The sequence below is a fragment of the Pinus tabuliformis genome, chromosome Q, assembly GCF_031772625.1.
Source record: "Pinus tabuliformis cultivar Carrire ecotype Pingquan chromosome Q, CPIR1, whole genome shotgun sequence".
Classification (NCBI taxonomy): domain Eukaryota; kingdom Viridiplantae; phylum Streptophyta; class Pinopsida; order Pinales; family Pinaceae; genus Pinus; species Pinus tabuliformis.
Genome location: NC_142296.1, coordinates 1,208,298,941 through 1,208,313,915, shown reverse-complemented (window position 1 = coordinate 1,208,313,915; position 14,975 = coordinate 1,208,298,941). Strand labels below are relative to the sequence as shown.

At 38.9% G+C, this 14,975-nt stretch overlaps 1 protein-coding gene across 1 annotated transcript; it reads right to left on the bottom strand.

Moving 5' to 3' along the window:
- Positions 1 to 1,030: 1,030 nt before the first annotated feature.
- LOC149224122 (dirigent protein 11-like) lies at positions 1,031 to 1,860 on the bottom strand. The gene has a single exon (XM_089383491.1). It carries the CDS (start codon positions 1,803 to 1,805, stop codon positions 1,284 to 1,286), a length of 522 nt encoding a protein of 173 aa, XP_089239617.1. The 5' UTR covers positions 1,806 to 1,860; the 3' UTR covers positions 1,031 to 1,283.
- Between the last annotated feature and the right edge of the window lie 13,115 nt (positions 1,861 to 14,975).

Genomic DNA, 14,975 nt, shown 5'->3' with positions numbered 1-14,975 from the left:
TCATAATTGTTCTATAATTAGAGGGGTTATTTGTATCCCCACTTTTAAAAATAGGGATAATGAGGCTCTCAGTCCAAGGTTTAGGGAACCCTTGCTTGACTGCTTGATTGAAAAGCTTGTGGATGTGGGGGATGAGGACAGGACCTCCAAATTTTAAGATTTCCGCTTGGTAACCTTCAATGTCCTTAGCTTTCCCATTAGCAAGGCGATTAACCCCAAACTTAATGTCTTCTAAAGAGAAAACTTCTTTCGTTGTGAGAAGGGTTTCCAAATTATCCATGACATTTGGAGATTCATAAAGCTTTTTAAGATAGGAATTCCAATCGTGAAGAGCAATTTTATTATTATCCTTAGTCTTCCTAGTTAGAATCTGCCTCCAAAATTTCTTAGGAGCTACCTTAGAGAGGTGTAAGAGATTCTCCTGTCTTTGACGGATGTACTGCCTCTTTTTCCTTTTAGTTAGGGCTTTGTATATTTTTATTTTTATTTTTAATAGATTTGAATTTTAAATAAATTTTAACTAATTTAAAATTTTAAAATGATTAATTTTGAATCAGTATAAATGATATTTGATAAAATTTACTGACATAAATATATATAAACTCCATTAAAATTTATAATTTATAATTTCATAAATATATAAACGTACACCTTTGAAAATAAGATATATTCCTCTTTTAAATATAAAAGAAAGATATATATATATAAACAAACCTTAAGGTTACACATGGAAAGATTGGATGCCAATTAACTATCAATACTACATCCAAAGAATGTAGACAGCTTAAATAAACCGATACGCACAGTGCACTAATAACTTAAACTAAGAAGTAGACAACGATGATATTGAAATATATATATATATTAGATCTCTCACAGAACAAACCTTAAGGTTTCACATGGAAAGATTCGATGCCAATTAACTAACTATCAATACTACATCCAAACAATGTAGAGAGCTTAAATAAATCGATACACACACTGCAATAATAATGTAGAGAGCTTAAATAAACGGATACACACAGTGCAATAATAACTTAAACTGTTTCTTTATTGTGGCATGATCCTGGGCGCATTCCGAATCATCCGATGCCAGGCGCAAAAAGCCAACAGCAGATTCAAGGTAGACTGGGCCGCTGGCCTTTCTGCAATCCGGGTGCCTTCGGGACTTTATAATCCGGGTGCCGTCGGGACTTTATTTATAGCACTGAGGAAAAGAGCTAGGGTGGAATTTTGAAAAGCAACACTGTGAGCATATCAAGAAGACGCTAGATCGTAAAAAATTAATCAGTACGAATGGTGGCATTGAATTTGATAATAGAATTATCACCAGAAAGGGATTCTGTGTTCGCAACTGCATAACCACGAGCAAATCTGAACTTGCCGGTTCCTCCCACAACGGCAAACTCGCGTCGTGGTTGAGCGAACCTGTCCGTTCCCTGGAACTCCAGAGTGCTGCCCCTGTACTTCTTATCTTGAAAGATTAAGGTGAAAACCATTAAAAAATCAAGCCCAGTTACAGGGTTTGTATTCACGTACGTTCCTTGCGCTCGACCGATAATATTATCGGAGTCGGATTCGGTGATTTCCGGTCGTTTGGTTATAACATCGCTGATAGTTACGATGGTTCCAAACTTCCCCGCGTTTGAAGACGAGCCATTCAATCCCGCAACTGGGACGGCCGTCACGTTGCTTCCAGTGAGATTATCATGCATATAAAACACCATGTTTACTTGACCTTCACCTGCAGCAAACAGGAGGAGGACATTGGCGATGATTGCCGAAAGCAAAAACCTGGGACCCATCGAACCAGAGTGGAAGATGTCTAAACACTATGAGTAATTGTGTGAGATACTATAAATTGGTCACGAATATAAATAGTAACTACGAAAAATAAACGACAGAGCCTTGAGATTGATTGAAGATGCTGTGTTTATCGAGATGCTTTGCCTTTGTCTCATGTGCGCAGGAGGGTGGCAATACCAGGAATAGAAAATGGCTCCACTCTCAAGTACGCGATGGATCTTGTTGGCCATGATACAGGAAAATTGTCATATGTCAAGATGCTTTTCTATGGTCCAGTACAGGTCACGAATAAATAGTAACTACGAAAACTTCTCAGATTCAAAGATGCTGTACTTATCGAGATGCTTTGCCTTTGTCTCATGTGCGCAGGAGGGTGGCAATACCAGGAATAGAAAATGGCTCCACTCTCAACGCGATGGATCTCGTTGGCAATGATACAGGATATTGTCACATGTCAATATCGCGTATAAAATAATTGCACAAATTTAATAAACTACTTGAGTGGATTTTCGTATGAGACATAGGTGGTTTCATTGCGTAGGCTATGGGTTTGGTTTTTTCATTTAATATGAAATTTGGAGTGTTCGAATGATTTTTTTTAATGATGGAAATGATAAATAAATTTAAGGTTTTTTTTGGAATAAATAAAATTCTAACTTTGATAATTTTGATTTGAATTTTTAAATTTTCTATTAAATTTGGTCAAAATTATGTTATAAAACAATTTTTTTTTCAAGTAAAATAGTTATTTGTAATTTGAATTTTTTTATAATTTTTTGGATATGGTCTAATAGTAAAGTGGGGAGGTTTGGTCTCTTTCAGTGTTGTGGTTTATTCTAGAACATGTCATACACCAAACTAATAGAATCTCTATTTTAAAAAAGTTGCAATTTCTAATATAAATTTGTCAAATCATTTTGGAAGAACATTCTCACATTTTTAAAATAAAAAAAGTTATAAATTTTATTAAATTATAAATTTTATTTAAACTATTTTTATTATTAATATAAATAATATATTAATATATATATATATATATATATATTTAATTTATAATTAGATTTTGTTAAGCTATTATGATTTTCTATTATGGTTTATGAATTTTATATGTCTAGATAACCCTAACTTATTTTATATCACTTAGTCATATAATATTTTTGTTTAGTTAATCAATTTAATTAAACCAAAAGAATGAGAATAATTGCTTTTAACATAAATTTCAACTTTGGTATTATGAAGAATATTTTACAATATTTTATAAAAGTTAAAACTCTACCATCTAAATGATGATTATTGATAATTGAACTAGAAATTTGCAAGTTCTATTTCAAAATAGACACACCTATCCAATGCATAATTAAGTAGTTGAACTTAATAATTGGTGTAATTAATATTCTACTGTAAATGTCTGTATATGTAACTAGTCTACTTTGTTTGCATATTCTAATTTACTTTCCATATATTTTTATCCTTTATTTGTTAGATAACTTACTATAATATGGTCATATTCTTGGATGTAATAAATATAGATGTAAATAAATCATTCTAATTCTTTAAAAAAAAAAAAAAAACAAAACAAAACATTTGTTTTAATAAAAACCATTAAAATAAAAAAAAAATCGAGTGTTAAGACAAAAAAAAGAAGAAGATATTTTTATATTTGGATTTTAAATTTATTATTTCCTTAATAATGAATTTGGTTTTTTTAAGTATGTTATTGATATAAATATTTTGTATATTATTATTATTTACTAAAATAAGTTAAAAAAAAATAAAAATTATTGAACATTATAAAGAAAGGTACTAAGTTTGTTTTCTTTAAAAAAAAAACATAATTTTATTTTATTGAGAAAATGGTACAAAATATACTAAGTTTTTTTTCTTAAAAAAAAAACATAATTTTATTTTATTAAGAAAATGGTACAAAATTATATTTTGTTGATGCATTCTGCAATGCAATCCATAAGTGAGGATAGATTTTGTGTAGATGAGGTGTTTTAAATACCACTAGAAAGAAAAATACATGTTGACATATTGAAAACAAAATTTTCCAACATACATACATACACATAAGACTTGAAAGGCCTTTCATCAAAATCAAAATGTTATATCAAAATGGTTGACTCTGAAAAATATTTATGAAACAACAATGGTAGAATTCAGAAATTTTAGCTTCCTTTCTTTCCTTATTAACCACTGCCCAAAACCCTTCATAACGCCTTCTTTTCAAAGTTGAATCTTGTAAGAGATATTATGAAAAGTAACTTGAATAAGTTGCAACTTCTCAGCTAATGAAAGAAAAATTCAGTTGTGATACTTCTAGACTCTCGAAAGCTAATTAATTACAAGCATGGAGTCCCTAAAAGAATGGAGAGATACACATCCTTTTTATTTTGCAAAGAGGAGTAAAATCTTAAGAGCCATAAGTTCTACAACATTATTATGATCATGTCTCAGGCCCATATCCATTGAGAAATAACAACAATCGTTAAAATAGAGGACAAAGCCCTCCCCAAACATTATATCCTCTTCTTGAGGTGCACCGTCATAAAAAGCCCAAGGGATATTTTTGTTACTCTTTCTAAGTGACTATTCTTGGTTCACATACCTTGGATATTTTTATAATATTGCGAATATTGCAATGATTTGAGAAGCAGTACAGTCTCCACAAGAAAAGGGATATTTTTGTTACTCTTTCTAAGTGACTATTCTTGGTTCACATACCTTGGATATTTTTAGAATATTGCAAATATTGCAATGATTTGAGAAGTAGTACAGTCTCCATAAGAAAAGGGATATTTTTGTTACTCTTTCTAAGTGACTATTCTTGGTTCACATACCTTGGATATTTTTAGAATATTGCAAATATTGCAATGATTTGAGAAGCAGTACATTCTCCACAAGAAAAGGGATATTTTTGTTACTCTTTCTAAGTGACTATTCTTGGTTCACATACCTTGGATATTTTAAGAATATTTGTGAATATTGCAATGATTTCAGAATCAGTACAGTCTCCACAAGAAGGGGAGTACCGAAAAAGTGATGTGTTCATTGTAAGCCAAATTCCCTAGCACAAAATTAGAGGCACTACTCTGTAAATTCAATGAGTTATTACCTAACAAGGATGATCAGACCTCCAACATATTGCTTCTAGATCAAGAGGAAGAAAATGAAAGTTGTGTCATGAGCATAGCCCAAACTTGCTTCCTAAAAGGAAATTCAAGGAAAAGATGTCGAAATAACTCATAATTTGCCTTCCATAAAGGTGCTAGCTATAACCTTCAAAATTATTATTTTTGCATGTTGTCCTAGGTTGAGACCTTATTTTTTAGCAAACATCGCATAAAGAGTTGGGATTTGGTTGGGCATTTGATCTTCCATAATAGTTTCCACCACTAGGTTGGGTCTCCTTCCATTCTCTAAATAATAAAATAAACATAACTTGTCTTTGGAGTGTACACACTGAAGGAGGAGTGGGCTCCCCTAATACATTTTCTCTATATGTTAACTAAACATGGACCATGTTAAAAGCTATTGTGTATTCTCTCTACAAATTTTCGAGTAAAAACACGTGTTAAGTTATTTTCTATCCTTTAAAATTTTATTTATTTGCTTCAAAAAATTTAAGAGAAGAATTCCTAAATCACCAAAATTTAGGTGATTTAATGGTTAAGAAAATTTGATATTGTTATAAATATTATCAAAATTTAGATTCCACAATATTATAAGAAAAAAGAACAAAAAAAAACCATGTTCAACTTGGTATTGTTTAATATATTATTTGATTGTAGAGCCTATAAGAGACTAATTTTATTTGAGCATGTGGTTAAAGAAAGAAAATTTGCTCTTTAAGATCAGGGCTGATCACCTCCTTAATATATCCTCATTTTCTCTTAAGATTTATTTTTTTACTATACCAATAAACATGATAATGCCTTGAAATGTAACTCTAAATTATGCCTTAGTGCTCTTAATACAATATTTATATCAAAATTTTTATGGTTATAATTTGGTTTTGTATTAAATTTATATTGAACATATCTTGTTTTGTATTAAATTTATATTGAACATATCTTACATGAAATAAATTAAGTCTATATATGTTGTTGTTTTTTTTTTTTTTTTTGTCCTTTTTTAAGGTCGATTCCAATGGTTACAACTATATCTCTAAATGTATAGGTGCCTATTTATGCCTCTTCTATAGACACCAATAAATCTATATATTTGAAGCTCAAACCTCCTAGAACTTAAGACTTCATTTTCATAGCTAACCTCAATTGAACTCTCCCATAAACTCATAACAAATGAGTTACAATATGTCTCAAAAAACTTGAACCCACACCATTCAAATAAATATATATTATAATTTTTAATACTTATTACATAATGCAATGTTGGAATTAATGCTTCCATGTCATGTGTAGTTGTCATTGTGAGTCCCTAGGCATCAATCTACAAGGTGTTGATTTCCTATAGAGTTGGAGTCATGATCTAGATGTATTGAAGTAAGTGTGTTATGTCTTATATATATGTAATTGTTGTGATGAATAATATCATAGTGTGTGATTTGTGTTGTGCAATTTCTCTCTGTGCTTATTGTTTCAGATTTTTATCATCATATCAGAGGTACTTGCTTGTCTCCCTGAAGGGAGGGCCACGAAGATGACAAAGACTTGAGGATTGATTCTTTGTATAAATTAGCATAGAGCGTGTTAAAATAATTTGCAGAGTGTGATAATTAATTTGTTGTGTTGAGTGTTTTGAGTGAATATTTGATTTGTGTGGATCTACATTCCTGTGTGAAGATTCTTTTTTTCTTCCTCTGCGTGAGTATAGTGTAGTGTGTATGTGTGAATATTTGTGAGCTACGTGCATACAAATTTGTGCATCCTGTTTCAATGTAAGAAGGGCCACGACATGTCACATGTAAATATTAAATCCACTATCCCTTGAAATGGAGGTTGAAGAGGTAAAATCGCATTCGGAAAAGTTGGATCGCCTGTTGTGTTTCAATGTGCAATGGTATCAATGTTTTGTAGAGAGCCATTTTCCAGGGAAGAGTTGTGATTGGAGGAAGGAGCTAGCATCGCTATCACGGCCATATTCAGTGTCAAAAACAAAACGAGCTTGTGTCAGTGGGCAGATCGTCCCCTCTCTAATGGCGCATACCACTTTAATAAAAATGATAAAAGCTAAAGGAATCTTTCTACAATTAGTGGGATTGTGGTCTGTGTGATTAGATTCCTCAAGGGAATCCGTTGAATATTTTTTCCTGCTACTGCATTTTCTCATAACAATTTTCTTTGTGAATCACCTCTTACTCTATGCAGAAAAGGTGATTTAGTTTAGAGAAGAGACCATGCGACAGATCGTGAGCTACAAATGTTGGGGTTGGATTCGATGTCGAGATTTATTCTAGACTCCCTCCCAAATCTGGACGAGACGGTACAGGCATGCGCAAAAGTACCCATGGAGGGTGTGAGAGGCCTGGGAATCGAACACTGGGTGGGTGAGGAGGCTCGCAATAGGCCGTTCCACAACATAGATAATTTCTCGTACCGGGCCCTACTGTGCTTTATCACGCAAAACCGTGGGAGGAGCTACAATATTTATCATCTAAATTTATTGGGTACCGGTGACAAAGGCTTCAGTTACATGAGGTGACCAAATCTGCTAATGCAATTTTGGTTCTATGTTTTTAAGGTTTGATGTTTAAATTTATCATTTTATTGTAATTATATGAAATACCAATTAATGAGCAGAAAAGCATCTTCAACTTAATAGTTCTCAATGTTCTTCGTTGCCGAGAGAACACATCATTGACTTTTTTATGTGACTATTATTTGTTGATGGATCTTGTTGTGCTTCAGTGCTTCAAGAACATTATTCACAGGTTTTGTTCATATGTATGAAAGTGTATATGTTAAAAAGGTCAGTTTTATGATGGATTTCTTGATAAGCTGAATACATGGACAACTTACCTATATAACTAGAAGTATGTATTTCGATGCATACTACTAGGATGGAAGCATGTCCATATAGATATTCAGTATCTAGGCTATTATTTAGGGTATTCAAGAAGCGTCAATTATACAAAGTTCATCAACAATGGTCAAAGGAAGTTACGGTTTAAATGGAGGTGTTGGCTTGTTGGGGTCTGACCCAGGTTCAAAGTTAATTAGCCAAACAAATCCCTCTACTACTGACCCTTTCGGCAACAATCCGCGGAGCGCAGTTTGAGGCCTCACCCGAAGTAGTATGGGAGGGTGCTAGAACAAGGTTTCTGCACCCTTGAGATGTCTAAGAGGTTTGACTGGTCCATTGTTTATTCCTGTGCGTATGTGGCTTCGCCCACCTTCCGTTGCTTGTGGCCTGAAACCCTGCCTTCGCACAGCCCTAACCAGCAGTTGTGCCGCGCTCTGCGTTATTACCCAAGATCTTATTTATCTTCCAGTATTCATTAAGCACCTTCGCCTACTTAAATGTCTTAAGTTATACTTAACAATACAAAAGATTCATATAGATTCGCGCAGTAAATAAACAGTATACTTGTAAATTATATCCAATCATGCATTAAACCAGGAAAATATACACATAATTATAGCAAAACTTCTCTTTATTGATTCTCCAATGGTTACAGACTCAACCCTCCCTGTGCACTCAGTTGTAGGGGTCCGCCCATTTAGCTGCAGACTACTAGGCCTCTGCGCACTCAGCTGCAGAGCCTTCTCCTACTCTACGACCCATAGACACACTTTACACTTCGACTCAATCACTTCGACTTCTTATCTTTTATTCCATTAGTTACCTATCTTTTACACTTAGAGCCTCACTCTATTTATACAATCCCATGATCTGCGCACCATGGGTAGGTCTATCCAACTGACATTACATTACAAAAACTAGGGTGGACAACCTTGTGACTCTATTCTACTTTCGCGCCCCGCGCCCGTAATTCGCGGAGCTTTTACATCAAAATTCGGTCAAAACTTGGGATTTAAGCCCCAAAACATGCCTTGGGGGGATTCCATGCCCAACAAGCCCCGAACACAAACATCATGACTTGCCCTCAAGTCACTCTTTCGGTGCGGAGTCCCTCCAACTGTTCTCGAACTGCAACAAGGTCAGCAAAACACTGAGCTACTGCTTACTGGATCTACTGCATACATTGTTCTGAGACCTCTGTGTCGGAAGTGATTCTCTGCATTAAGGCGTGGATCCCCTGCATTTGTGCAAGCTTGCCTTCAATTTCTGTTGCTATGGTGAAGGCCTCATCGATCCAAGGCTGAACATGCACCTTCAAGACTGCTTCCTTATGTCGTGCTATGTCCACCTATTCTTTCAGCACTTTAGCCTGTTGCATCTGCGCGAGCCTATGAGTGAGGGCCAGTGTCTACGCAGTTCCTTTAATGTTGTCTTACTGTTGTTGGAGTTCTCGCTCCTCTGCCTCTAAGCGCTGGATATTGTGGTCCTCTTGCAGATTTGTGAGGACCTCAAATGATTCTTCCAACATGTTGGTACAGTTTCGCACTGTACTGCCAATTTCATCCAGTCCCGCTGTGATAACATTAGTACGCTTTTCTCTGACTTCCGGGGCGGTGGACAGTTGCGCCTTTAACCGCAACTCGGCGATCTGAAGGTTCAGCTCCAGTGGCACCTTTGTCATTTATTCCCTCGCCTCACGTACCCCTGCTACTAACCTATGGATCCACACCTCTGCTCCCATGTCTGCTGGGATGTCAAGCGCTGGGAAGCTTTAGCAAGCATCGTCTATTACCTGTACCAGTTGTTGATTCTACGACACCACTTTGTTGCGCTACAAGTTCAATTGTTTGATATTGATTTTCTTCTCGCTGAGGACTTGCAATGCGTGGCTCTCCCTAGCTCATAGCTTTGCAGTTATCTGATCCTGTAAAACATATAAGGTCTCTCGCGGGAGTGCAGCTATGTTGATACCAAGACCATTTAGTGCACTAACCGTAGGCCTGTCGGCCTCATTTGTTGTCACTAGTGCCCCTTCTGGTAGCACTATGGTATTCATCATCCGCGCGTGCATCATCTATTTTGTTGTCATTGTTCTGACTGCGAGGCTGGTTGAAAGGGTACCAACCTGAGGAGGGCGTACCTGCAATTCCTACAACTGCGCTCTAAGGGCCCCCAACATAATTTGGTTCTCCTGCATGAAATTTTGGAGGGCCTCAGAGGTGACATCGCGCACTGTCTCACCGGTGTCATGTAGATCACCCTTAGTTAGTGTGATCAGGTCAATCGACAACTTCGATGCCTTGACCTTTTTACAAAACCCCGTCCGCTCAGCTGGGTGGTGGCACTTTAACTGTGTTGACATGGTTCGTGGGTCTAAGCCTTCCTCTTCCTCCTCTACTTCCTGCCCATGCAAAGGTGACGGTTGGCCTTTGCGCGCCTTCGCGGCTGCCTCTTGCACTGCTGCTGTTGCGGCTTGTTCCTGTTTAAGTGTTGTCTATGTAGCGTTTCATGCTGCTCATACTTCTGCTGCCACTACTTCCTTCCTTCACTTTTCGGGCAACTGTGCGACGCACAACTTGGCCTCGTCTTTCTTTCTTTGTACCATCGACTTCTCTATCTCTGCGATGTCTAGGGTGCACCACTCCAGTGGCCATGCCTCTAGTATGATAAAAATGACATCGTCTGTGGCTACGAAGGGTAGCTTTATCCACTGTTTGGTTGGGTCCTTTCACACTTTGATATAAATGTTGTGGATGTCGGCTTTGAATTTCGCAAAACTCTGCAGGTTGTTGTAGACAGTGGGTGACAACCGTGGCTTACGGCTGATCCCCATTCATAGGTTCATCTCCATGAACACCCAAAATATTTTACTGTCGTGGATCCTCTTGGCATCCTTTGTGGCCCAGAGCAAAGCATACTTCGCGGCCTTTGGCAGGTCCTTGTCAATTATGGGGAATTGACTATCCTCTGGTAATTCCCCTGCCATGAGCACTATGGATAGCAATAGCCATCCATAGTGGAACATTTTGCCCTGTTCTTGAGCTTTGCTGCAATTCTCTAAAAACTCCATGCAGACGAACTCAGACCAGTTAAATTGGACCCCCTCTGTGCACTGCTCATCCAGTGCGACCACCAGCGCGGGTACTTCATCTGCACGACACTTGCGCATAACCTTACTAGTGAGTATTTGGGTTAAAGCACGAGTATTTGGGTGCTCAAAACTCCTTTGGTGCATACCTCATCATCTTGCAGGCGTAGCTCACAGTACCCATTTTAGTGCGTCGAAATGCTACTGTTCCTGTACATCTCTTTCAAATTTGTTTAGGAAGTCATCCACCTCGCTCAACCCATCATACGTAGGTAGATCTCTTACCTCTGTTACCAAAGAGTGAAGTGACCTTGTCATCATGTTACAATTGAGCGTGGTTACCTCGTGTAACTGGTTCTACCATCGTTCTATCTCCTCGTCAGAATTTGATGTGCAGGAGCTTTCACGCTCACAAGAGATTCGGCCATGTGCGGTTGGATTTACCCAATATTTCTCCCGCGTGGTTATCTTGTAGATGCAATCCAGATCATTGTCGCTGTCGTAGTCGTGCACTGGCTTTGTGTAGCGCGATCCTTCTACAGGGTCTAAAGGTACCACTACGCGCAGAGACTTTTTCTCAAAGATCATCTCGTGCTTCTTTATATTTATCACTCCATTCATGTCAGTGGGCCAACCTATTCCCAATAGTGCAAGGTAGGGATTGTTGTCATCAACAATCTCTATCACTTCAAAATCTGCTAGTGTGCTTGCTCCTTCGATGTCTACTGTGATTCCCTACAACCTCCCCATAGGTAGGATCTTTTATTGGTTCGCCATTTGTAGTTGGATAGGAGACCATTGTAGCGCAGGCCTACCCATGCGCTCCCATGTCTACTTTGGCAGGACGTTCGCATCCGATCCTAGATCCAGAATCACTTCGTCCATCTCATATTCCCCGATCTGCGTAGTCAATCTCATCTCCCTTCTTATTCGCATCGTGTGCTTCCCGAGCTTTTGGACTACGTGTGGTCCTCCTGGCGCGGACCCAGCGCATCTAGTTATGAGTTCTTGCAGCCCCTTTACAGCCTTGCTGTCGCGCAACAGCTTCATGCATGTCTCCAAGAATGTAGTGAGCATCGATGGGTCCATTTCCGGCTCCAGTCTATCTTTACTTCCTGAAGTGGAGGCATCAGTGAAGCTCCTCTTAGCTTCCATGAAGGTCTCCTTAGCATGCTCCAAATAAAATTCTGGTTCCTTCGTTGGGGCCTTGCGAACCCAGGTACTTTCTTCAAGCTGCTTGCCTTTTTCATCTCATGTTGTAATACCACTCCGGAGTACAATCTTTACATTATGGTCTTCCTCACGCGGTTCAGACCTCATCATTTCCTGGTTCTGAGTGGGGGGAGGTTGGAGTGCTCCTTTATCGCGCAACCTCACTATCAGTGTTGGACAATCCTTTGTCTCATGATCAAAAAATGTACAATACAAGCATGATGGTAGCGTTGGATTCATACAATCGCGGGCATAATGTCCTGGCCCTCCGCAATTGTAACATATCAGTTGTTCGCGACCTCTTCTTGATCCCCCTCCACCTCAGCCTCATTTGTGCCCTTGAAATCTGGTGCGTGTCATTCCTGTGTTTTGATCGAGGGCTCGTGTTTCGGCCTGAACTCTATAGATAGGAGTTTGATCCATCATCAATTCATAACTTCTACATGTCTGCTCGTCATGTCCTACTCACCTGCAGAAAATACAGAACAACTGCGGGGAATTCTGCATATACTTTTGTAATAGATGGTAGTTATTTATAGCATGCTTTCCTCCTATCTAACAAATCACACACCACAATGTAAGCGTCGTGCTTGGTCTTGCTAGTGCCTCTAGTCTTAGTGGCATTGGCCCTCCTCCCGCAAGGTAATTCACGAACACCGAGTAGTGGCCCTTGTCGTGCCCCTAGCCCTTGGATTTTATGCACCATACCTCATCGCGCACTTTAGGGTGAGCCGTCCTATCTTGTTTCAAACTCTGCATCTCAAGGCACAAGTTTTTCAACTGGGTGTGAATCTGCTGAACTCCGAGGTTAGGATCCTATATCGGAGTCTCATGCAATCTCATCCCGACCTCCAAAGCCTCAGCCTGAGTGGTTAGCCTTTGTTGCGACGACGTGTTCCGTAGATGCGGTGTTAACGATGCTACAAACCATTCACGGCGTTTCCATCTGTTAATGTCATGTTCGCTTTGTGAATTGTGCACTTCAGTCTTTGATCCAACTCCCATGGGGTTTCGCCTGGTAGCATTGTGATTTCCTTGAATCCAATGATCGATTGTGCCTTCGATTTTGGCCTGCTAAATTCTTTGTTTAGCGCAGCTTGGATATCCACTATCCCCGCATTCGGATTGTCATTGGAATGATTAATGTGCCAGGTCAGCGCGCGATCCTGCAAAGCACTGACCAACGTCGCCTTCTTCATATTGTCATGTGTGACACCCTGTGCTTCCCATACAACTTTTATCACGAACCAAAATTGGTCCGGATCTTCATTCCCTACTCCCTTGAACACTGGTAGCTTTATTGCGCTGACCATACTGCTTTGCGGTGGTGGCGGAGGTGGTATGGGCAAAGTCAGAGGCAAAGACGGTGAAACTGGTGGTGGTGTGGGTGGGGGTGGTATGTGCCAAATTCTCTGCCTTATCAGATTGATCGCACTTCTTGGAGAAATCTTCGCGAGCTCTTCTTCGCTCCCTCGTGGAGGTAAAATCAAAGGGCTAGTTTCTAGTTCTATGCTACCTTCATTTTTGTAGATTCTCCCACTCCGCATAGCCCCAATCATCAATTTATTCGCATAACCCATTTTTCACACAGTAGAATTTTAATCCAAGCATTCAAATATTTAACGTATTTACCTCGCGGTCCCTTGAGGAAACGTCGTTCTGCTTAGCTATAGCTGACTGAAGTATCTACCACGAATTCGGTGATGAATCCTCTTATGATTCGATCGAGCTAGTGATTGACAACGTGCGCGATCTTATCTTCCGATGCTTCTAGTCTGCGCACTAATTTTGGAGTCCACATAATAGGTTGGTCGAGTTTACACCTTCCTTGGCTATCTACTTGCTTCGCGATCCACTCGTACAACTCTGTAGGGAAGGATGCAAAGAAAATTTCATGGATCTCCGTATACAAGTAGCAATCTAACCACTCTTCCTTTGATAGTAGCAGATTCTTGTTTTCCTGTGCCGCGAACTGGTGAATCTTTCTGTCCAACCACTCTTCAATTCCTTTCTTTGTCGGATTCCAGTGATATGACATCAAACATCTCTATGCAGACCCTGGTCCCGACAACGGAACCATTTGTTGGCTTGTTGGGGCCTGACCCAGGGTCAGAGTTAATAAGCCAAACAAATCCCTGTAGTACTAGCCCTTTCGGCAACAGTTCGCAGAGTGTGGAATGAGGTCTCACCCAAAGTAGTATGGGAGGGTGCTAGAACCAGGTTTCCGTACCCTTGAGATGTCTAAGAGGTTTGACTTGTCCTTTGTTTGTTCCTGCGCACAGGTGGCTTCGTGCACCTTCTGTTCCTTGTGGCCCGAAACCCTGCCTTCGCGCAACCCTAACCAGGGGTTGTGTCGCGCTCTGTGCTATTACCCGAGTTCTTATTTATCTTCCAGTATTAATTAAGCACCTTTGCCTACTTAAATGTCTTAAGTTATAGTTAACAATACAAAACATTCATACAGATTCGCATAGTAAATAAACAATATACCTGCAAATTATATCCAATCATGCATTAAACCAGGGAAAGATACACAAAATTATAACAAAACTTCTCTTTATGCATTCTCCAACAGTTACAGACTCGACCTACCCTACGCACTCAGCTGCAGGGATCCGCGCACTCAGCTGCAGACTACTAGGCCTCTGTGCACTCAGCTGCAGAGCCTTCTCCTACTCTACGACCCACAGACACACTTTCCAGTTCGACTCAATCACTTAGACTTCTCATTTTTTATTATATTCATTAGCTATATTTTAAACTTAGAGCCTCGCTCTATTTATACAATCCCATGGTCCGCAGACCATGGGTAGGTCTATCCAGCCGACATTACATTACAAAAACTAGGGTGGAGAATGTTGTGACTTTATTCTACTTTCGCGCT